Raw genomic sequence first — 25,830 nt, 5'->3', positions numbered from 1 at the left:
TCTCATGGCGTCTCGCCAGAACGCCAAGCTTCCTTGTTACGGATCCAGGTCCAGGGACCCGGGAGCGGTGCTGATAGATGCTCTGACAGCCCCTTGGGTCTTCAACATGGCTTATGTGTTTCCACCATTTCCGATGCTTCCTCGTTTGATTGCCAAGATCAAACAGGAGAGAGCTTCAGTGATTCTGATAGCGCCTGCGTGGCCACGCAGGACCTGGTATGCAGACCTAGTGGACATGTCGTCCTGTCCACCGTGGTCTCTGCCTCTGAGACAGGACCTTCTAATTCAGGGTCCTTTCAACCATCCAAATCTAATTTCTCTGAGGCTGACTGCATGGAGATTGAACGCTTGATTCTATCAAAGCGTGGCTTCTCGGAGTCGGTTATTGATACCTTAATACAGGCTAGGAAGCCTGTTACCAGAAGAATTTACCATAAGATATGGCGTAAATATTTATATTGGTGCGAATCCAAGAGTTACTCATGGAGTAAGGTTAGGATTCCTAGGATATTGTCCTTTCTACAAGAGGGTTTAGAAAAGGGCTTATCTGCTAGTTCGTTAAAGGGACAGATTTCTGCTCTGTCTATTCTTCTACACAAACGTCTGGCTGAAGTTCCAGACGTTCAGGCTTTTTGTCAGGCTTTAGCTAGGATTAAGCCTGTGTTTAAGACTGTTGCTCCGCCGTGCAGCTTAAACTTAGTTCTTAACGTTCTTCAAGGCGTTCCATTTGAACCCCTTCATTCCATTGATATCAAGCTGTTATCCTGGAAGGTTCTGTTTTTGATGGCTATTTCCTCGGCTCGAAGAGTCTCTGAGTTATCTGCCTTACATTGTGATTCTCCTTATCTGATTTTTCATTCAGACAAGGTAGTTCTGCGTACTAAACCTGGGTTCTTACCTAAGGTAGTTACTAACAGGAATATCAATCAAGAGATTGTTGTTCCATCACTGTGTCCTAACCCTTCTTCAAAGAAGGAACGACTTTTGCATAATCTGGACGTAGTTCATGCCCTGAAGTTCTATTTGCAGGCAACTAAAGATTTTCGTCAAACTTCTTCCCTGTTTGTCGTTTACTCTGGACAGAGAAGAGGTCAAAAGGCTTCGGCTACCTCTCTCTCTTTTTGGCTTCGTAGCATAATACGTTTAGCCTATGAGACTGCTGGACAGCAGCCTCCTGAAAGGATTACAGCTCATTCTACTAGAGCTGTGGCTTCCACCTGGGCCTTTAAAAATGAGGCCTCTGTTGAACAGATTTGCAAGGCTGCAACTTGGTCTTCACTTCACACTTTTTCAAAATTTTACAAATTTGACACTTTTGCTTCTTCGGAGGCTATTTTTGGGAGAAAGGTACTTCAGGCAGTGGTTCCTTCTGTTTAATGTTCCTGCCTTGTCCCTCCCTTCATCCGTGTACTTTAGCTTTGGTATTGGTATTCCATAAGTAATGGATGACCCGTGGACTGACTACACTTAACAAGAGAAAACATAATTTATGCTTACCTGATAAATTTATTTCTCTTGTAGTGTAGTCAGTCCACGGCCCGCCCTGTCTTTAAGGCAGATCTAAATTTTAATTAAACTCCAGTCACCACTGCACCCTATGGTTTCTCCTTTCTCGTTTTGGTCGAATGACTGAATATGACATGTGAGGGGAGGAGCTATATAGCAGCTCTGCTTGGGTGATCCTCTTGCAGCTTCCTGTTAGGAAGAGATATATTCCATAAGTAATGGATGACCCGTGGACTGACTACACTACAAGAGAAATAAATTTATCAGGTAAGCATAAATTATGTTTTTTTGTTTTTAAACTATTTCCTATATTGCATTTCAGGAATTTATAAGTATAATAAATGTGAAATAGTAAGAGTGGGATCAAGAAGCAATAGTGAACTGATGCAGAGATTTGCACTATCAATAATTCGTAAAGAGAAAGGCCTTGGAAGTCTGCCGGGGTACCTGAGAGCTATGCATGCTGAGGTAAGTTTTTAACTGTCACACTGTCATGACCAGTGGAGTTGTAGGTTGTTGACAAAATGGCTCAGATGTGACAAATAGTCAAATTAATGTGTAAAAGACAAAGGGATCAGCACTATCACTGCTGTGTGTTTTCTGAATATTAACTCATAAATGTCCGGTGCAGCACCAAACATAGGTCTCAGGGTAATAGTACAGCTAATAATGAGGTGTCAAACGGTATGCAGGCATTGAGGCCTATTTATCAAGCCGTCAACTATGCTGCATTCGCCGGCACCAATACACTCGCCTAACATCATCTAACATCACGGCCGCGGACCTGAATACGCTCTCCTTATTTATTAAAAAAGCACATCACTACCACTTACTAAACCTATTAACCCCTAAACTGCCAGCCCCCCACATCGCCATAAACTAAATTAAGCTATTAACCCCTAAATCTAACAACCCGCTAACTTTACATTAAATATTAACTCATCCCTATCTTATAATAAATTTAAACTTACCTTTAGAATTAAAATAAACTATATTAAACTATTAACCTACCCTAACTATTATACAAAAATTACATTAAACTATATTAAACTATTCATTAACCTACCCTATTATACTAAAATAAATTAACTATAGTACATATTTAAACACCTAACCCTACTCAAATTATTTAAATCTACTATTAAAAATTACTAAGTTAAAAAAAATAACAACTAAGTTACACAGAATAAAAAATAAATGATCAAAAATATAAACCAATTACACCTAATCTAATAGCCCTATGAAATTAAAACAGCTCCCCCAAAATAAAAAAGACCCTAGCCTACAATAAACTACCAATGGCCCTTAAAAGGGCCTTTTGCAGGGCATTGCCCCATAGAAATCAGCTATTTTACCTTAAATAAAAAAGGAAATTTATGCTTACCTGATAAATTGATTTCTTCTACGATACGACGAGTCCACGGATTCATCCTTACTTGTGGGATATTATCCTCCTGCTAACAGGAAGTGGCAAAGAGCACCACAGCAGAGCTGTATATATAGCTCCTCTCTTCTCTCCACCCCCAGTCATTCGACCGAAGATATAGGAAGAGAAAAGAAAAGCCAAAAGGTGCAGAGGTGACTGAAGTTTTGAAAAACAAAAATATAATCTGTCTAAAAAGACAGGGAGGGCCATGGACTTATCGTATCGTAGAAGAAATCAATTTATCAGGTAAGCATACATTTCCTTTTCTTCTACTAGATACGACGAGTCCACAGATTCATCCTTACTGGTGGGATACAGTGCCAAAGCAACAGGACACGGATGAACGGGAGGGACAAGACAGATACCTAAACGGAAGGCACCACTGCTTGAAGAACTTTTCTCCCAAAAATAGCCTCAGAAGAAGCAAAAGTATCACATTTTGAAAATTTGGAAAAAGTATGAAGGGAGGACCAAGTCGCAGCCTTACAAATCTGTTCAACAGAAGCATCATTTTTAAAAGCCCATGTGGAAGCCACAGCTCTAGTAGAATGAGCCGTAACCTTTTCAGGAGGCTGCTGTCCAGCAGTCTCGTATGCCAGGTGGATGATGCTTTTCAGCCAAAAAGAAAGAGAGGTAGCCGTAGCTTTTTGACCCCTACGTCTTCCAGAATAAACAACGAATAAAGAAGATGTTTGACGGAAATCCTTGGTCGCTTGTAAGTAAAACTTCAAGGCCCGAAGCATGTCCAAGTTATGTAACAGACGCTCCTTCTTAGAAGAAGGATTAGGACTCAACGAAGGAACAACAATTTCCTGATTAATATTCTTATTTGAAACAACCTTAGGAAGGAATCCAGGTTTAGTACGCAAAACCACCTTATCAGAATGGAATATAAGATAAGGCAAATCACATTGTAACTCAGAAACTCTTCGAGCAGAAGAGATAGCAACTAAAAACAAAACTTTCCAAGATAAAAGCTTAATATCTATGGAATGCATGGGTTCAAACGGAACCACTTGAAGAACATTGAGAACTAAATTCAAACTCCATGGCGGAGCAATAGGTTTAAATACAGGCTTGATTCTGATTAAAGCCTGACAAAAAGACTGAACATCTGGTACATCCGCCAGATGTTTGTGTAGAAGAATTGACAAAGCAGAGGTTTGTCCCTTCAAGGAACTAGCTGATAAACCCTTCTTCAATCCTTCTTGGAGAAAGGACAAAATCCTAGGAATCCTAACCCTACTCCATGAGTAGCCCTTGGATTCGCACCAATAAAGATATTTACGCCATATCTTATGGTAAATCTTTCTAGTGACAGGCTTGCGAGCCTGAATCAAAGTATCAATGACCGACTCAGAGAATCACCGCTTAGATAAGATTAAGCGTACAATCTCCAGGCAGTCAGCTGCAGAGCATTTAGATTTGGATGTTGGAACGAACCCTGAATGAGAAGGTCCTGTCTCAATGGAAGTTTCCACGGTGGCAGAGAGGACATGTCCACTAGATCCGCATACCAAGTCCTGCGTGGCCATGCAGGCGCTATTAGGATTACCGAAGCTCTCTCCTGTTTTATTCTTGCAATCACACGAGGCAGGAGAGGAAATGGTGGAAACACATAAGCCAGGTTGAATGACCAAGGTACTGCTAGAGCATCTATCAGTACAGCTTGGGGATCCCTTGACTTGGACCCGTAATGAGGAAGTTTGCCATCAGATCCAATTCTGGTGTGCCCCATCGACGAATCAATGATGCAAACACCTCCAGATGGAGTTCCCACTCCCCCGGATGAAAAGTCTGACGACTTCCCAGTTCTCTACTCCTGGGATATAGATTGCTGATAGATGGCAAGAGTGAGCCTCCACCCATCGGATTATCTTTGAAACCTCTATCATCGCTAGAGAACTCCTTGTTCCCCCTTGATGATTGATATATGCTACAGTTGTGATATTGTCCGACTGGAACCTTATGAATTTGGCCAAAGCCAACTGAGGCCACTTCTGAAGCGCGTTGAATATTGCTCTCAGTTCCAGAATATTGATTAGTAGTAGAGACTCCTCCTGAGTCCACACACCCTGAGCCTTCAGGAAATTCCAGACTGCACCCCAGCCCAAGAGGCTGGCGTCCGTCGTCACTATTACCCATGCTGGCCTGCGGAAGCACAATCCCTGGGACAGATGATCCTGTGACAACCACCAAAGAAGAGAGTCTCTGGTCTCTTGATCCAGATTTATCTGAGGAGATAAATTTGCATAATCCCCATTCCACTGTCTGAGCATGCACAGCTGCAGTGGTCTGAGATGAAAGCGAGCAAACGGAACGATGTCCATTGCCGCTACCATTAATCCAATGACCTCCATACATTGAGCCACTGATGGCCGAGGAATGGACTGAAGTGCTCGGCAAGTATTTAGAATCTCCGTCAGAAATATTTTCATGTCTACCGAGTCTATCAGAGTTCCCAAGAATGGAACTCTTGTTAGTGGAACTAGTGAACTTTTTTCTACATTCATTTTCCAATCGTGAGTTCTTAGAAATGCCAACACGATGTCCGTGTGAGATTTGGTCAGATGATAAGTTGACTCCTGGATCAAAATATCATCCAGATAGGGTGCTACTGCTATGCCCCGTGGCCTGAGAACCACCAGAAGGGACCCTAGCACCTTTGTTAAGATTCTGGGAGCTGTGGCCAACCCGAAAGGAAGGGCCACAAACTGATAGTGTTCATCCAGAAAGGCGAACCTTAGAAACTGATGATGATTCTTGTGGATAGGAATGTGAAGATACACATCCTTCAGGTCCACGGTGGTCATATATTGACCCTCTTGGATCATTGGCAAAATCGTTCGTATAGTCTCCATCTTGAACGAGAAATTTGTTTAGACATTTGAGATCTAAAATCGGTCTGAAAGTTCCCTCTTTTTTGGGAACCACGAACAGATTTGAGTAAAACCCCTGTCCCTGTTCTAGTCTTGGAACAGGGCAAATCACTCCCGTAAGAACGCCTCTCTTTTTGTCTGGTCTACAGACAAACGTGAAAGATGAAATCTCCCTCTTGGGAGAAAATCCTTGAATTCCAGCTGATACCCCTGGGTCACAATTTCCAATGCCCAGGGATCCTGAACATCTCTTGCCAAAGCCTGAGCGAAGAGAGAAAATCTGCCCCCTACTAAATCCGGTCCCGGATCGGGGGCTGCCCCTTCATGCTGTCTTGGTAGCAGCAGCGGGCTTCTTGGCTTGTTTACCTTTATTGCAGGCCTGGTTAGGTCTCCAGACTGACTTGGATTGAGCAAAATTCCCCTCCTGCTTTGTGGCGGAAGAGGAAGTAGAGGGTCCTCCTTTAAAGTTTCGAAAGGAACGAAAATTATTCTGTTTAGCCCTCATCTTAACAGTCTTATCCTGAGGCAGGGCATGACCTTTACCTCCAGTAATGTCAGTAATAATTTCCTTCAATTCAGGCCCGAATAAGGTCTTACCTTTAAAAGGAATAGCTAAAAGCTTAGATTTTGATGAAACATCAGCAGACCAAGATTTAAGCCATAACGCCGTACGCGCTAAAATGGCAAAACCTGCATTTTTCGCCGCTAATTTAGCCATTTGAAAAGCGGCATCAGTAATAAAAGAATTAGCCAGGTTGAGAGTCTTAATTCTATCCAAAATATCATCTAATGGGGTCTCAACCTTAAGAGACTCTTCTAGAGCCTCGAACCAAAAAGCTGCAGCAGTAGTAACTGGAACAATGCAAGCTATAGGTTGTAGAAGAAAACCCTGATGAATAAACAATTTCTTTAGAAGACCCTCTAATTTTTTATCCATAGGGTCTTTGAAAGCACAACTGTCCTCAATAGGTATAGTTGTATGCTTAGCTAGGGTAGAAATAGCTCCCTCCACCTTAGGGACCGTTTGCCAAGAATCCCGAATGGTGTCAGATATGGGAAACATTTTCTTAAAAGTAGGAGGGGGAGAGAACGGAATGCCTGGTCTATCCCATTCCTTTGTAACAATGTCCGAAATTCTTTTAGGGATTGGAAAAACATCAGTGTAAGTAGGTACCTCTAGATATTTATCCATCTTACACAATTTCTCTAGTGGTATCACAATAGGGTCACAATCATCCAGAGTCGCTAAAACCTCCCGGAGTAACAGGCGGAGGTGTTAAAGCTTAAATTTAAAGGACATCATGTCCGAATCTGTCTGAGGTAACACATTTCCTGAATCTGAAAGCTCTCCCTCAGACAGCAATTCCCCGACCCTCAACTCAGAACACTGTGAGGGTACATCGGAGATGGCCAATAAAGCATCAGAGGGCTCAGTATTTACCTTAATTCCTGACCTACTGCGCTTACCCTGTAAACGTGGCAGTTTAGATAATACCTCTATAAGGGTAGTAGACATAACTGCAGCAATATCTTGCAGAGTAAAAGAATTAGACGCACTAGAAGTACTTGGCGTCGCTTGAGTGGGCGTCAATGGTTGTGACACTTGGGGAGAATTGGATGGCATAACCTGATTTTCTTCAGACTAAGAATCATCCTTAGACATACTTTTATCACCTAAAATATGTTCTTTGCAGTGTAAGGCCCTTTCAGTACAAGAGGAACACAATATAAGTGGGGGGTTCCACAATGGCTTCTAAACACATAGAGCATTGACTTTCCTCGATGTCAGACATGTTGAACAGGCTAGTAATAATAACACAAAGTCGTGAAAACACTTTATTTATTGAAAAAAACACCAATTTCGAAAAACCGTACTGCGCCTTTAAGGAGTAAAAAAGCGCACAATTTTTCCAAATCTGCTTCAAAATGCTATTAAGCTTACAAATTTAGCATATATCCTTCTTATATTGTAGCCTAATATTACACCACAAGTAAGGGGCAAATTAACCCTCTATAAGAAAAAAACATTCTACCCAAAACGTTATGAAAACAACTTAAACAACCCCCTGCACCTCGCCACAGCTCTGCTGTGGCGCCTAACTGCCCTCAGGGGTCTGACAAAAGTCTCACTATGACTCCGGTAGACTATCTCTCAGTTTGGGCCCAACCGAAGCTGAAGTTTGCTGCCTTCTTGTGAAAATCAACTGCGCATCTGAGGCGCGAAAATTAGGCCCCCCCCCCATCATATGCGATGTACTCTCAGCCTTAAAAAACGCAAGGAAGCGGTAGAGAAACTAGCCATGTGGATTTAAGCATCCGAATTGTACAATAAAGCCATGTGAACCCCCAGCACAATGCTCAACACCAGTGATTATTAACCGTTTGTGCAAATAAAAACGTTATGCTGCCCCAGTGTCTAACCATGCATTTAGCCCATAACAATTCATACACAGGTCTCCAGTAATACCCCTTCTTATGTCTATAGGTTTACTGCTTACCCCTTCCCTCTTGGGAAATATGTCAGCCTGTTCTGAAATATCACAGTCTCTTCAGAAATAAATGCCTGAACATACCTCAATGCTTGTAGCATGAAAACGTTCCCCACACTGAAGCTTCTCTAGTACTCCTCAGCCATTCTGTGGGAACTCATATGGATCTTAGTGACATCTGCTAAGATCATCAACCTCCAGGCAGAAATCTTCTTCTATATGCTGCCTGAGGAAAAATAGTACTCACCGGTACCATTTAAAATAAAAAATTCTTGATTGAAGAAAATAAAAACTATCATTTTAACACCTCTTTCACTTTAGCTCTTCCTATTACTAGTGTAGGCAAAGAGAATGACTGGGGGTGGAGAGAAGGGAGGAGCTATATATACAGCTCTGCTGTGGTGCTCTTTGCCACTTCCTGTTAGCAGGAGGATAATATCCCACAAGTAAGGATGAATCCGTGGACTCGTCGTATCTAGTAGAAGAAATACAAATACCCCCCAACAGTAAAACCCACCACCCACACAACCACCCCCCCAAATAAAAACCTATCTAAAAAACCTAAGCTCCCTATTGCCCTGAAAAGGGAATTTGGATGGGCATTGCCCTTAAAAGGACATTTAGCTCTTTTTCAGCCCAAACCCCTAATCTAAAATTAAAACTCACCCAATAAACCCTTAATAAACCTAATACTAACCCGGATGGATGAAGATAGAAGATGCCGTCTGGATGAAGACTTCTGCCAGCTTGGATGAAGACTTCGGCCCGCTTGGATGAAGACTTCTGCCGGCTTCGCTGAGGACTTCTGCTGCTTCGTTGAGGATGGATGTCGAGTCTTCAAAAACTGTAAGTGGATCTTTGGGGGTTAGTGTTCGGGGGTTTATTGGGTGGGTTTTAATATTAGATTAGGGGTTTGGGGGGAAAAAGAGCTAAATGCCCTTTTAAGGGCAATTCCCATCCAAATGCCCTTTTCAGGGCAATGGGGAGCTTAGGTTTTTTAGATAGGTTTTTATTTGGGGGGTTGGTTGTGTGGGTGGTGGGTTTTAGTGTTGGGGGGGTATTTGTATTTTTATTTACAGGTAAAAGAGCTGATTTCTTTGGGGCAATGCCCCGCAAAAGGCCCTTTTTTTTGGGGGGGGGGTGCTTTTTTATTTTTATAGGGCTATTAGATTAGGTGTAATTAGTTTAAATATTTGATAATTTATTTTCTATTTTGTGTAACTTAGTGTTTTTTATTTTGTGTTACTTAGTTGTTATTTTTTTGTAACTTAGTAATTTTTAATAGTAGATTTAAATAATTTGAGTAGGGTTAGGTGTTTAAATATGTAATATAGTTAATTTAATTGTTAGTTTAATGTAATTTTAGTATAATAGGGTAGGTTAATGAATAGTTTAATATAGTTTAATGTAATTGAATGTAATTTTAGTATAATAGTTAGGGTAGATTAATGAATAGTTTAATATAGTTTAATGTAATTTTAGTATAATAGTTAGGGTAGGTTAATTAATAGTTTAATATAGTTTATTTTAATTCTAAAGGTAAGTTTAAATTTATTATAAGATAGGGATGAGTTAATATTTAATGTAAAGTTAGCGGGTTGTTAGGTTTAGGGGTTAATAGCTTAATTTAGTTTATGGCGATGTGGTGGGCTGGCGGTTTAGGGGTTAATGGGTTTAGTAAGTGGTAGTGATGTGGGAGGCCAGGGGTTTAGGGGTTAATACATTTATTTATTTGCGGTGGGCTCCGGGAGCGGAGGGATAGGGGTTAATAACATTATGTAGGTGGCGGCGATGTTGGGGCAGCAGATTAGGGGTGTTTAGACTTGGGGTTTATGTTAGGTGTAAACGTTACCATAGAAATCAATGGGATATCTGGCAGCATCGAACATAAGCTTTCGCTGCTTTCAGACTCCCATTGATTCCTATGGCATCCGCGGCCTCCAGGGTGGTGGATTGAAAACCAGGTACGCTGGGCCGGAAAAGTGGCGAGCGTACCTGTTAGAAGTTTGATAAATGGGGAAAAGTGTCAGATAGTGCCGAATTTGTATTCAGAACATCTGTAATGACGTAACCATCGATCTGTGTCGAATTGAGACCAGCGGATCGTATGTTACGTCACAAATTTCAACTTTGGCCATTCTGTAGGCTTTCATAAATAGGTTGAATCAGGCTTGCCACAATTACGCTGCGGAATTCCAGCGTATTTGCGGTTGACGACTTGATAAATAGGCCTCTATACCTTTATTAAGAGCAACGTTTCGGGGGACCTGCCCCTTTCTCAAGCTAATCACTAATACACAAAACACACACTTTATACACACAACAATAAAACAGGTGACCAATCACAAATCATGGGAGGGGTCAAAAGCATGTGATGACATCACAACTTATTTAATTGGATACACAATTTCATTAACAACCTAACGCCTAGATTACGAGTTCTGCGTTAGCTTTAAAAAGCAGCGTTAAGGGGTCCTAATGCTGCTTTTTAACGCCTGCTGATATTACGAGTATGGCAGGTACAGGTGTACCGCTCACTTTTTTTCCGCGACTTTTCCATACCGCAAATTCCCTTACGTCAATTGCGTATCCTATCTTTTTAATGGGATTTGGCTAACGCTGGTATTACAAGTCTTGGAAGAAGTGAGCGATAGAATCCTATCAGCTAATCGGAATTCGAGGGACGCCATCTTGGATGACGTCATTTAAAGGAACCGTCATTCTTCGTTAGGACATTGGAAAAAGAGCGTTGGCTGGATAGAAGATGGACCCGCTCTGCTCCGATTGATTGAAGATAGAAGATGCCGCTTGGATGAAGACTTCTGCTGGATGGAGGATCTCTTCTGCCCCGATCGGATGAAGCCTTGTGCCGGTCCGGATGTCCTATTCTGCCCCATCGGTGCCCGGCTGGCTGAAGACGGCTCAAGGTAGGGTGATCTTCAATGGGGTAGTGTTAGGTTTTTTTAAGGGGGGATCGGGTGGGTTTTAGAGTAGGGGTGTATGGTGGTGGGTTGTAATGTTGGGGGGGTATTGTATTTGTTTTTTTTACAGGTAAAAAGCTGATTACTTTGGGGCAATGCCCCACAAAAAGCCCTTTTAAGGGCTGGTAAAAGAGCTGATTACTTTGTAATTTAATTTAGGATAGGGAATTTTATTATTTTGGGGGGCTTTTTTATTTTATTAGGGGGCTTAGATTAGGTGTAATTAGATTAAAATTCTTGTAATAATTTTTTATTTTTTGTAATTTAGTGTTTGTTTTTTTTGTAATATAGTTTAGTTTATTTAATTGTATTTTATGTTAGATAATTGTAGTTAATTTATTTACTTAATTTATTGATAGTGTTAGGTGTATTTGTAATTTAGGTTAGGATTTATTTTACAGGTAATTTTGTAATTATTTTAACTAGGTAGCTATTAAATAGTTATTAACTATTTAATAACTATTTTCCTAGTTAAAATAAATACAAAGTTGCCTGTAAAATAAATATAAATCCTAAAATAGCTACAATGTAACTATTAGTTATATAGTAGCTAGCTTAGGGTTTATTTTATAGGTAAGTATTTAGTTTTAAATAGGATTAATTTATTTAATTATAGTAATTTTATTTAGATGTATTTAAATAATATTTAAGTTAGGGGGGTGTTAGGGTTGGGGTTAGATTTAGGTTTAGGGGTTAATAACTTTATTATAGTAGCGGCGACGTTGGGGGCGGCAGATTAGGGGTTAATAATTGTAGGTAGCTGGCGGCGATGTTAGGGACGGCAGATTAGGGGTTAATACAATTTATTATAGCGTTTTCGAGGCGGGAGTGCGGCGGTTTAGGGGTTAATACATTTATTATAGTGGCGGCTGTGTCCGGTCGGCAGATTAGTGGTTAATAAGTGTAGGTAGGTGGCGGCGACGTTGGGGGGGGCAGATTAGGGGTTAATAAATATAATGTAGGTGTCAGCGATGCTAGGGGCAGCAGATTAGGGGTTCGAAGCTATAATGTAGGTGGCGGCGATGTCCGGAGCGGCAGATTAGGGGTTAATAATATAATGCAGGTGGCGAGGATGTCGGGGGCGGCAGATTAGGGGTTAAAAAGTGTAAGGTTAGGGGTGTTTAGACTCTGGGTTCATGTTAGGGTGTTAAGTGTAGACTTAGAAAGTGTTTCCCCATAGGAAACAATGGGGCTGTGTTAAGAGCTGAACGCTGCTTTTTTGCAGGTGTTAGTTTTTTTTTCAGCCGTCTCAGCCCCATTGTATCCTATGGGGGAATCGTGTACGAGCACGTTTTTCCAGCTTACCGCTACCGTAAGCAACGCTGGTATTACAGGTAGAAGTGGAGCTAAATTTTGCTCAACGCGCACTTTTCTGAGGCTAACGCTGCCATTCAGAAAACTTGTAATACCAGCATTGTTTAAAGAGTGCGCTGGAAAAAAAAGGAGCGTTAGCTCTGCAAGTTTTTACCAACAAAACTTGTAATCTAGCCGTAAGATTTTAACCCATTTTTGTACACCCTATGAGAGAATTGGAAACCTGATTAAAAACAAAAGCAGCAAGTCATCAACCAATACATGTCAAAAAACATAAAGCCTATACACATTTAATTCTTATTATAGATTTTAATCTATTTTCATAAAGCTAGATATCTAAAAAAGAGACCTGTGCAAAAATTAAATTAAGGGGAGCAGGTCAAAATCCCTGTTAAATTCTTTGGGGGACATGGAATTCAATTGCCAAATCCATTTTGGCTTCTCTTCTGAGCAAGTCCCTAGTTCTGTCACCCCCTCTGACTGGTTTAGGGGTGCTATCTATAATCATGTACCTCAACTGATTGGCCTGATGGCCCATTTGTGCAAAATGTGTTGGAACAGGGAGATGTAACATTTTATCATTTTGAATGGTCGACTTATGTTGGCAAATGCAATCTCTTATTTTCTGGGTCATTTCGCCAACACACACTTCATTCAAGCGCATAAACATCATAAGTCCCTGACCCCCCCTCAAACAGCTCTCTTTCCTCCCCACCTCACAATTGTCACCACCATCTTAAGTACTGGCAGAAAGTCTGTCAGTACTAAAATAAAAAGCATTTTTTTAAAATATATATTGATTCTGCAGTGCTGGATCCCCCCTTAGCCCCCAACCTCCCTGATCCCCCCATACAGCTCTCTAACTCTCCCCCCTCTACCTATTTGCCGCCATCTTGGGTACTGGCAGCTGTCTGCCAGTATCCAGTTTACCCCCAAAAAATGCTTTTTTTTTTTTTTTTTATTTCTAAATAAAACTTTTCTGTAGTGTAGCTGCTCCCCCTTAATACCCTATCTCCCTCCCCCTCCCAGATCCCTTGCCCGACATTAAATCCCCCCTCCCTCTGCATCCTTCACAAATAATTGTAATTATGCAAATGCAGCGCACACGCGCACACGCCCCCACCTGACCACCTGCACGCAACCACGACTATGAGCTATCTTTTAGAACAGGGACAGGAAGTAACCATCGATGGGCCGCCCACCCACATCCCAGCAGCAGCTCCCACCCACCAACGATCGGCACCATTGATGGCCAATGCAGAGAGGGCCACAGAGTGGCTCTCTCTGCATTGGATGCTTAATAAAGGGTATTGCAGGATGCCTAAATATCGAGGCATCACTGCTATACCCTGAGGTACGTCCATTGTCACTAACTGACAGTTTTTGCAGGACGTACCTGTTACGTTCTTGGTCGTTAAGGGGTTAAAGGACGAGTAAATACAGTAGATTTGCATAATCAACAAATGCATAATAATGAGAAAATAGCACCAGATATTTTTCTGAAAATTTTTAAAGTCTATTTCTACTTCTCCTGTATCATGTGGCGACCATCAGCCAATCGCAAATGCATATACGTATAATCTATGAATTCTTTCACATGCTCAGTAGAAGCAGATGACTCAAAAAGTGTAAATATAATTAAACTGTGCACATTTTGTTAATAGAAGTAAATTTGTAAATTGTTTAAAATTGCATGCTCTATCTGAATCATGAAAGTTTAATTTTGACTTGAGTGTCTCTTTAATGGTGAATTTTGTAAAATAAAATTTTATAAAGTTTTCTAAAGGATTTTATTCATTTCTTAAATGTATAGTATTTGGAAATTATAGAATGAATATGTGAAGAATACACTCAACCTTATTATTATTATCAGTTATTTGTAGAGTGCCAAAGGTTCTGCAGAGACAAAGGGATAGAGGGCTCTGCCAAGAGTTTCACTGTTGTAAATCATCTCTCATGAAGGTGATCTACAAAGCAACTAGGCTTGTAGGATTACATGCTAAGGGGGCTTAAGGGGATAACTAAAGGAGGAGAGGAAGTAAGATAGGAACATTTTCGTGTATATTATATATTATATGCATCCCTGATCAGTAGAATCTTTAAGGAGCGTTTTGAAAGTTTGAAAACTAGGGGAGAGTCATGTAGAGCGAGGCAGAGAGTTCCACAAAATAGGGGCCAGTCTGGAGAAGAACCTTATAAAGCTATGTTGTTTAAATTATATTAAAATTGATCGGAGCAGATTGGGATCTTCATGTTTCAATTATTGTTTACATTTTTTTTTTTCTTTTAAGAAAGAAATGAAACACTTTGAATTTAATCGGATATGTAAGAAGTATAATCCAATGGTTAAAGATTGTTTAACATGAGGTTTTTTGAGAGTGAAGGTCATGAACTAGCAGAAGTCAGAAACCAGTAAATCAGTCAGTAACCAGGCAGCATTACCCAGGAAATATCTAGAAAATTAATCGTATATGCAGTTCCAAATTACAGTAACCAGGCAGTTAGCAAGAATTGAGCAACACAGCAAGGAGTTATGTGCAAATCATAATGCTTGAATTAGTCCCAAGGTCACACCAGAGTGGTTAGAGATCAAGAGTGCCAGAATCATCACAATAGAATAACCAAGCACCAAATATAGATTTTGAAACATTTATTGCTCCCTGCACCTCTTTTGAGACACCGCAAGTACTATAAGTAGTGCCATCCACAGTATCACCCTTACTACCAGAGCCATCTTTAGTACACATGCGCCACAGCCTGCACTATATCCTGCGTCCCTGATGGAACTAGACCATATTGGAGCCTGAAGCAATCATCCTCCAATAATGCTGTCGGCATTTATCCTAGTTGGGCGGAAATCTAGCCCTTCGTCTTTTTTGTTTTGTAGTTTTCCTTTAGCTGCTTAGAATTTCCTTTCTATTATGCCATAAAGGATTGTTAATAGCTTACAAAAGTATTAATTTCTGCAAGTGAAAGGAAGGTTTTTCTAATTCAAATATCTTAAAAGTGCACAATCAGGCAATATTGCGCACATAACTTGTGAACTGAGTCAAACAGTGGCACTTATAATGGATTAGAATAGCATACACACTACAATTAATTGTATGACCTAGGGTAGGATAATTATAATTTATTTATGTTGAAATATTTTTTATTAAATTTTGCAAATAAAATATACATTTGTCAAACATTCCGACTTAGATTATCCAAGTGTTTGATGATACAATTCTCAAAAGTACAATATCTCACAAGAAGAAATAACAGTCAAAAACAAACCTCAAATGTGTATAGTCGTTACAGAAAAATACTATTACTAGATATTAGCAAAAGATCAAGCATTTGTGCCTCTCCGAAAGTCTCTTTGATTTTCAATCCATTTGTAATTGCAATTGTAATTGCAGTTGTCGTGGGCCTCTGCTCATATTTTTATACAGAACTTTTATTTATCATATTTAATCTCTATGTCTTCTATTCGATTCATAATACATAATGAAAGGTTCCCATCTTATTATGAATCTCTCTGTATCGTTAAGGGTTTCAGCAGCTGCACATGCCATTTTGTAATGATACTCTAATTTGTTTTGTATAAAGGAGAAATCAGATGGGGTAGACTTCCAGAATTGAACCACACTTATTCTAACTGTGGTGCATATTATCATAACTAGTTTAAAATGAATCTTAGGTATGCCTGGGATTGGGAAGTGAAGTAGAGCTTGTTCTATTGTTAATATTATTTGTTTTTTGAAAATTGAGTTTAATAGTTATATAATACCAAATCTTCCTAATCTTCCTAGTTTTCTCACATTCCCACCACATATGAACATATGTACCTTTTTCACCACATCCTCTGTAACAAAGGTGAAATAGCGAACCCTCTGGCTCATATGACCTAGTGGGATGAAGGTACCATCTGAAAGCCACTTTTATTAAGTTTTCTTTAAGCATTGCATTGTGTGTAATTGATAAACCATTTAAAAGATTTGTGGTCCATGTTTTAATTGTCCAGGTTTTGCCAATGTCCCGTTCCCACCTAAGCATAAGCTGTGTTTTAACTTCACTATGAGGGGAATTAAAAATGGAGTATAATATAGATATCGCTCCTCGTATTTGGGGAATGGTTAGGCATAATGTTTTTAGAGTTGTATTTGGAAGTAACTTCGTATTACCCAATATTTAATTTGCCCTAGATTTGAACTGTAGGTAGTGGTACCATGTGTTTTTATCGTTAGTGTCTAGTTTCTGATATTGTTCGAAAGATAATATTTTATCTGCTATAACAATGTCCGCTATTCTATAAAGTCCTTTGTTAGACCATTTCTGTTGCACTCTCTGATCGACGGAGGAATTAAGAGTTACCAGTGAAGTTAATCTGGATCTATCCCGTATAAGGGGGAATTTAGAATTTAATAGCTTCCATAAATAAATTGTATGATTGATTGAGACATAGCACCCTTTCTGTGGGGAATTCATGAGGTTTGGGGCCCACAATGTTTGACTCAATATGAATCCATTGCGTTTTATGATGTATTTTAAACCAATGCAGGGTCTGAGACATCCTTGCTGAATAATAGTATGGAATTAAATTTGGTACTCCCACTCCTTCCTCCATCCTACCGGTACACATCACTTTTTTATTAATTCTAGCTCTTTTCCCTTGCCAAATAAATCGTAAGATATCTCTTTGAAGTTTATGTAGTTTTGGGTGAGGTACTGAGATAGGAAGAGCTCTAAGTAAATATAATAATTTTGGTAGTAAGGTCATTTTAATGGAAATGATTCTACCATATAGGGAGATTTTAAGTTTGATCCATTTTACGATTAAATCCCTAATGTGTTTAAACATGGGTACATAATTAGCTTGATAGAGGGTGTATTTGTTGGTGGGTAGATTAATCCCTAAATATTTGATGGTCTTTTTAGTCCATTTAAACGCGAAGTTTAGTTCCAGCAATTTTTTAGTGTGTTTTGGGAGTTTAATACTCAATGCCTCACATTTTTCCCCAACTTTATAGCCTGAGAGGTTTCCACAACAGTGGTTTGGTCAATGATAGGATGATATCATCTGCAAATAGTGACAACTTGTGCTCCCGCTTACCATCGCCAATACCTGCAATATTTTGATTATCTCTAATTTTAACTGCCAGCAGCTCTATACAGATTGCAAATAGCAGAGGCGAGAGCAGGCAGCCTTGGCGAGTGCCATTATTAATATGTATTGATTTGGATTGGTAACCCGACAATTTGACAAATGCAGATGGGGATGAGTAAAGAGTAGCAAGGGCGTCATAGAAAGCTCCCGTAATGCCTACTTTTTTTAAGGACTGCAAACATGTACTTCCAATTAACCCTATCAAATGCCTTCTCTGCATCCAGGGCAAGAAACAGAGAAGGCGTTCCCCGGACAGTGTCAATATTGGTCAGATTTATCACCTTACGTGTGTTATCTGGTGCGTCTCTACTGGTCACGAACCCTACCTGGTCTAGATGTATTAAGTTGTTAAGAAGAGGATTAAGATGATTTGCTGATATTTCCATCTAAAGGGGAGGAGAGTCCACAGCTTCATTCATTACTATTGGGAATTAAGAACCTGGCCACCAGGAGGAGGCAAAGACACTCCAGCCAAATGCTTAAATACCTCCCCCTCTTCCCTCATCCCCCAGTCATTCTTTGCCTTTCGTCACAGGAGGATGGCAGAGAAGTGCCGGAGTTTCGGAGTAGTCTCTTATAGAGGGTAGTACTCTTCACAGTGGGACTGGAGTTTTAAGTAGTCCTGGTAATAGAGAAGGTTTGGAAAACAGCACACTGCTATTCAGGCTTGTGGGGCGCGGAATATAGGACCTGCCAAGTCCAAAGATACAGTCCAAACAACAAAAGGTATTCCAGCCTCCAAGAAATTTAAAACGAACCTTTATTTTCTTATATAGGGTCCTCAGAAAAGAACATACAACGTTTCAAGCCTGCTATAGGCTCTTAATCAAGTATACATGATTAAGAGCCTATAGCAGGCTTGAAACATTGTATGTTCTTTTCTGAGGACCCTATGTAAGAAAATAAAGGTTTGTTTTAAATTTCTTGGAGGCTGGAATACCTTTTGTTGTTTTAAGTACTCCTGTCAGCCTCTCAGTGAGGGCCTGGGCAAAAGTTAGAGTCCGGAGATGCAGGGAGAGTCTGCGAAACCATCCCGACTCATATTAACAACTCCATGAGCAATCAGTGTTGACGAGTTTCGCTGCCTGCTTTCTACACTCAAGTTCATGTCAGGAGCGAGGCTACTAAACCTGTCACACTTGAAGGGCCGTGTTCCTGTTCAACGGCGTAGATTCTGGTAAGATCGTTTCATTTTTTATTAACATGACAACATAGAAGACAGGATCACAGTGTGTCGCCTTTTTATCTTTACAGAATCAAGGGTTAATATTCCTGGAAAGGGGATTATTGAACAGAGGGGGTTATACATGATATGGTTATTGTGTAATTGCCGCGTTATGTGCGAGATGAGGCTCTGGCAATGTTTGGAACTACAGGTGACTTGCGGGAATTCCGCTGCCTTTTTTGGTGCGCTTCCTGCAAGTCATGCCATGTGACTGGGTGTGACTATCCCTCCTCTTTTGATCTGTGGCACAGGAGACGTAACGGTTTCTGGAGTCCGGGTCCTAGGAGGTGGTGAGTGCCCCGGCCATTGGCAGTATAAGGTGCCCCTTTTTTTGTAGTTAAGTAGTCTATCAATAGCGAGAGCTATAGAGGACTCTGACGCATTAGAGGGATCTCCCTCTTTAACTAAGTCTCATTCCTGTGTTTATTGTGAGGAGTTTCTGGTAGATCAGCCTGCTCAACTTTGTTCCACATGCCTTGATAAAGTCACAACAACTGTAAACGGATGTCTAGTACTACTGAGCCGTACACCTCTGAGGGTTCTTGTCCTGTGAGGTGCATTCCCTGCATTCATCTCCGATTGCACATGCAGCGCCCCGGGGTCCAACCGTTACTCCTTCAGGAGAGATTCAGTGGCCGTCAGACTCTTCAGAGGAGGCCCATTTTAGGTTTGAGTCCGTGTCCTCTAAGCCTCCTGCTGCAGAGGAGCCTGGTTATAGGTTTAGGATGGAAAATTTGCGTTTTCTGCTGTGGCAGGTACTTGCTACTCTGGAGGTCCCGGAACCTAAGATCCCAGAGGAACCTGCGATTCCTAAGCTTGACAAGGTGTACAAGGACAGGGTGGTGCCTCAGACTTTCCCGGTTCCCGTTAAGATGGCAAATATTAAGTATGAATAGGAGTGATTAGGGTCACCCTTTTCCCCTTCTTCTTTTTAAAAACTGTTTCCCGTACCAGACTCTCAGCTTGAACTGTGGGGATGGGGCTATCTATACGCTCGCAAAGTGGACAACTATTCCCCTTGGGGATAGTTCGTTGTTTAAGGAGCCCATGGAGAAAAAGCTGTAAAACATGTTGAGAAAGATGTTTCAGCACACAGGATTTTGTTTTTCAGCCTGCACTGGCCGTTGCGGTGGTCGCTGGAGCTGTGACATATTGGTGCGAATCCCTGTGTGACATGGTCGAAGGGGAGACTTCCATCGACGAGATACAGGAAAAGATTAAGGTGCTGAAGGTCGCCAATTCTTTCATATGTGAAGCAAATTATTCGCCTAAATGCTAAGGTGTCATGTTTTTCGGTTTTAGCGCACAGGGCTCTGTGGCTAAAATCTTGGACTGTGGACATGACCTCCAAGCCGAGGCTGTTGTCCCTGCCTTTTCAAGGAAAGATCCTGTTCGGTCCAGGATTGGATTTGATCATATCCATGATTACGGGAAGCAAGGGAGCTTTCCTACCGCAGGATAATAAGGCTAAGCCCAAGGGATCTACTTTTCGTCCCTTTCGTGCGGACAAGGCCCAGCACCAGCAACCCGCCACAAAAGCTGACCAGTCCAAAGGACCTTGGAATCCGGCTCATTCTTGGAACAAGTCTAAGCAGAGCATGAAGAGGCAGCCCCCGACTGGTCTCCGGATCACATAGGGGGCAGATTATCTCAATTCTCAGACGCATGGTTGCAGGACATTCAGGACCCCTGGGTTCTAGAAGTTGTCTCTCAGGGCTACAGGATAGGGTTCAGATCCCATCCGCCGGAGGGCAGGTTCCTCCTGTCAAACCTGTTGTCAAGACCAGAGAAGAGAGAGGCCTTTCTAAAGTGTGTAAGAGATCTCGCCTCTCTCTGGGTTATCGTACCAGTACTCCTAGCAGAGAGGGGTCTAGGGTACTATTCCAACCTTTTTGTGGTTCCAAAGAAGGAGGGCACGTTCCGCCCAATTCTGGACTTAAAGTGTTTAAACAAGTTTCTGAGTGTTCCATCGTTCAAAATGGAAACAATCAGATCTATTCTGCCCCTAGTTCAAGAGGGACAGTTTATGACAACTGTAGATTTGAAGGACGCTTACCTTCATGTGCCAATTCACAGGGACCACTTCAGGTTCCTAAGATTTGCGTTTCTGGACCAACATTTCCAGTTTGTGGCCCTTTCTTTTGGTCTGGCGACGGCCCCGAGAATCTTCACAAAGGTTATTGGGGCACTGCTTGCAGTAGCCAGACCTAGGGACATTGCGGGGGCACCTTACCTGGATGACATCCTAGTTCAGGTGCCGTTGTTCAGCCTCGCAGAGGATCATTCAAGGGCTATTCTTCTGCTCCAATCTCATGGTTGGAAGATCAACTCAGGAAAGAGTTCCCTGGTTCCCAGCAACAGGGTAGAGTTCCTGGGTACGATAATAGACTCTATGTCCATGAAGATATTTCTCACAGATCAGCAGCACAGGAAGCTTGCATCGACCTGTCTTGCCCTTCAGTCCTCCACAAGCCCGTCGGTGGCTCAATGTATGGAGGTGATAGGTCTCATGGTGTCAAGTATAGATGTCATCCCATTCGCCAGGTTCCACCTCAGACATCTTCAATTGTGCATGTTGAGACAGTGGAACGACGATCATTCAGATCTATCACAGCTGATATCCATGGATGCTTGGACTGAAATCTCCCACTCTTGGTGGACCCGTCCAGAGCAACTGTCTATGGGGACATCCTTCTTAAGACCGTCCTGGGAGATTGTGACCACGGACGCCAGTCTGACAGGATGGTGGGCTGTTTGGGGTGCCAGAATGGTGCAAGGAAAGTGGTCCAGGGAGGAGTCTCTCCTTCCGATCAACATCCTAAAGCTGCGAGCAATTTACAATGCTCTGAAGGCATGGCCTTCTCTGGAGTCGGTCAGTTTCATCAGATTCCAGACCGACAACATTACCTTGGTGGCTTACATCAACCATCAGGGGGGTACGAGGAGCTTCCTCCTGATGAGGGCGGTGTTTCGGATTCTGGAGTGGGCGGAGTCCCACGACTGCTCACTCTCAGCGATTCACATTCCAGGTGTGGACAACTGGGAAGCGGATTTTCTCCGCAGACAATCCTTCCATCCGGGGGAATGGTCTCTTCACCCAGAGGTGTTTGCCGGGATTTGTCACAGATGAGGAACGTCAGAGATAGATCTCATGGCGTCCAGACTCAATCGCAAGCTGCCTCTATACGGGTCGAGGTCCAGGGATCCCCAGGCAGAGCTGACAGATGCCTTAGTGGTTCCTTGGGGTTTCAGCCTAGCTTACATCTTTCCACCGCTACCATTTCTACCTCGAGTAGTGGCACACATCAATCAGGAGCGGGCCTCGGCCATTCTAATTGCTCCTTCGTGGCCACGAGGTCGTGGTTTGCGGATCTGGTGGGGATGTCATCCTCTCAGCCGTGGAGGTTACCCTGTCGCAGGGATCTGCTGTCACAGGGCCCCTTTCAACATCAAAATCTAGATTCTCTGAGGCTGACTACGTGGAGATTGAACGCCTAGTCTTAGCCAAGAGAGGGTTTTCTGAAAGTGTGATTGATACTCTAATTCAGGCAAAGAAGCCAGTCACTTGTCGCATCTACCATAAGGTGTGGAGGACTTACTTGTCATGGTGTGAGAAGCATAGATATCCTTGGCACAAGGTGATGGTATCCAGGATTCTGGCTTTTCTCCAGGAGGGTTTGGAGAAAGGTCTTGCTGTTAGTTCCTTAAAGGGACAGATTTTGGCATTATCAGTTTTGTTGCATAGGAGACTCGCTGAGCTCCCTGACATCCAATCTTTTGTTCAGGCTCTGTCTAGAATCAGACCTGTGTTTAGACAGTCGGCTCCACCTTGGAGCTTAAACTTAGTCCTTAAGGTTTTGCAGAGGGTTCCGTTTGAATCTATGCATTCCATTGTCCTGGAATGTTCTCTTCCTGTTGGCTATTGCATTGACGTGCAGAGTATCTGAGCTAGCTGCCTTGCAAAGTGACCCTCTTTAACTGGTGTTTCATGCGGATAAGGCTGTACTTCGCACTGGGTTGGGGTTTCTCCCCAAGGTGGTGTCTAACCGTAACATCAATCAGGAAATAGTTGTTCCTTCCTTGTGTCCTAAAACTTCTTCTTCTAAGGAGAGGTTACTTCATAACTTGGATATGGTTCGTGCCTTGAAGTTCTATCTTCAGGCTACAAAAGATTTCAGACAGTCTACATCTCTCTTTGTGGTGTATTCTGGGAAGCACAAGGGGCAGAGGGCCTCTGCTACTTCTTTGTCTTTTTGGTTGAGGAGCTTGATTCGCTTGGCCTATGAGACAGCAGGACATAATCCTCCTCAGAGGATCACGGCTCATTCAACTAGAGCTGTGGCTTCTTCTTGGGCCTTCAAGAATGAGGCCTCTATGGAGCAAATTTGTAAGGCGGCTACCTGGTCCTCCTTACACACTTTTACAAAGTTTTACAAGTTTGACATTTTTGCTTCTGCGGAAGCTGTTTTTGGAAGAAAGGTTTTGCAGGCTGTGGTGCCCTCAGTTTAGGGTCTGCCTTTTTACCCTCCCGGTTTCATTCAGTGTCCTCTAGAGCTTGGGTATATGTTCCCAATAGTAATGAATGAAGCAGTGGACTCTCCTCCCCTTTAGATGGAAAACATAAATTATGCTTACCTGATAATTTCATTTCCATCGCGGGGAGGAGAGTCCACGGCTCCCGCCCGTATCTCAGTGGGGCGGACCTAAATTTAATCTTCTTCTGGCACCTTTTATACCCTAATTTTTCTCCTACTGTTCCTGGTTCCCTCGGCAGAATGACTGGGGGATGAGGGAAGAGGGGGAGGTATTTAAGCCTTTGGCTGGGGTGTCTTTGCCTCCTCCTTGTGGCCAGGTTCTTAATTCCCAATAGTAATGAATGAAGCCGTGGTCTCTCCTCGATGGAAATTAAATTATCAGGTAAGCATAATTTATGTTTTTTGTAAATAATTGTATGTCTTGATTTATCAAACAAATAGGCCTGTAATCTTGGCAGTGTTGCTTGTTTTTGCCTGGTTTCGGGATCACTGCAATTCTTGCCATTAGCATTTCTTTGGGTATTTCTTTACCTTGTAGTATGGAATTAAATACTTGTACAAGTTGTGGTATCAAGATTGGTTGCATTCATTTATAAAACATTCCCGAATACCCATCTGGCCCTGGTGCTTTTGAATTTTTTAAACTTTTTATGCCTAGTCTAACTTCCTCAAAAGTAATAGGGTTATTTAGGGATTCTCTTTCTTTTTTCGTTATTGATGGCAAGGCTCTATCTTCCAAAAAATTGTCTAATTCTATTGTTATATCTGTATCTACTTTGTTTAACGGGAGGTTATATAGCTTATGATAGTATTCCGCGAATATATTTGCGATGGATAATGGATCATTAATTGTTTTATTATCAGGAAGTTGTAATTGAGGAACTGTGGTAATTTTAGTAATCCTTTTCAGTTTGTTAGCCAGTATCTTTTCCGGTTTATTACCGTAGATGTAATATTGTGTAACTATCATTTTGATTGACCTAATTGCATCTTTATTCAAGAGTTGATCTAATTTTTCATTTTTAGTCTTTAATTGTTTCAGTAACACTTTATTGGGGTTATTTAGTATTTGAGTCATGGGAGAATAATATGTGTAATTGCGTGTACCATTGTTAAGCGTTCGCCAGCAATCTATCAGATTTTTATCTAGAGAAAAGAATATACCTTCTTTTATCGTATTACTGTTTCTTCCTTAAAGGGACAGTCAACACCAGACACAACTTAATCCCATACCTTAGATCCAAAAAAGAAGATGCGTCTGCACCGCATCCCATGTTCAATACCTCTAACGTTATATGTGTAATCATCCGAAGCACATACGATTGTCTCCTGCAGATATGGCCGCCAAACTCCCCCCACCGTTACGTAGTAACTTTCATTTTAAAGGCATCCGCCAATCAGAATCCAATCCTCGGTTGGATTCTTTACACGCGTTCACAGTGATTTGCAGCTGCACTTTCTATTTCTGCTGGCGAGTGGACATAAATTGTTATGCGCATTAGCAAAGAAACAGCGTCACCGTGAACGAGCATGGAATTTAATAGAGAAGAAGACGGAGGAGGAGGGGGAGGAGTTTGTTGGCCATATCTAAAAACTGTATGTGCTTTGGATGATTACACATATAACGTTAGATGTATTAAACACAGGATGCGGTGCAGAAGCATCTTCTTTTTTGGATCTAAGGTATGGGATTAAGTTGTGTCCGGTGTTGACTGCCCCTTTAAAGTTTAATGAGGAGTTAAGGAGTATTGTAACTCCACATTTCTTTTTCGAAGTTATTGCATGATATTGTATGTTCTATCCCAATATTTAGGTGTATATGATCTAGTGAAGTGTGTTTCCTGTAGCATTACTACATGTGCTTTTAATGATTTATATTCATTAATGGCCTTTTTACATTTTATGTCAGAGTTGAGCCCTCTGACGTTGTGTGAAATTATCTTAATTGGCATAGTGGTGAAATAAGAGTGGCTTTAAGATAACATTACCTTCTATTCGAGAATTAACTTCATGGTGTAAGAGGAAACCTGTGACTTGTTGAACCGCTTTACCACATAGAGAGCCGAGACCCACATAGAACTGCTAGAAGGCACTATTCCCAGGGAGAACTCCTATGTTATTTCTTTGTAAAAGATGAAAACTTTCAGTGAAAGCATATAGTATGTAATATCACATGTACATGCAACAATTGCATAGTGAATGGAGTATCATAATAAAGTATGGTTTGGAATAAAAAACAATTATAACAAACACAAGAAACAATAATACAGGTGTAGGAATGTCAGTAATTCTGACGTACTTATTTATGTGGGGGAACTGATTGATG

The 25,830-nt window shown here is 41.5% G+C and overlaps 1 protein-coding gene across 2 annotated transcripts in view; it reads left to right on the top strand.

The window, feature by feature from the left end:
- LOC128660496 (NFX1-type zinc finger-containing protein 1) overlaps nt 1-25,830 on the top strand; it is a 325,702-nt gene that overhangs the window by 163,442 nt on the left and 136,430 nt on the right. For both annotated transcript variants that reach the window (XM_053714391.1, XM_053714390.1), the window contains exon 8: nt 1,829-1,974. In XM_053714391.1, the coding sequence (XP_053570366.1) occupies nt 1,829-1,974 (146 nt within the window). The remainder of the gene's footprint in view (nt 1-1,828; nt 1,975-25,830) is intronic.

This window comes from Bombina bombina, chromosome 5 (genome assembly GCF_027579735.1).
Source record: "Bombina bombina isolate aBomBom1 chromosome 5, aBomBom1.pri, whole genome shotgun sequence".
Classification (NCBI taxonomy): domain Eukaryota; kingdom Metazoa; phylum Chordata; class Amphibia; order Anura; family Bombinatoridae; genus Bombina; species Bombina bombina.
The sequence above is the reverse complement of the archived record's forward strand: the minus strand, read 5'-3'. Positions and strand labels throughout refer to the sequence as shown.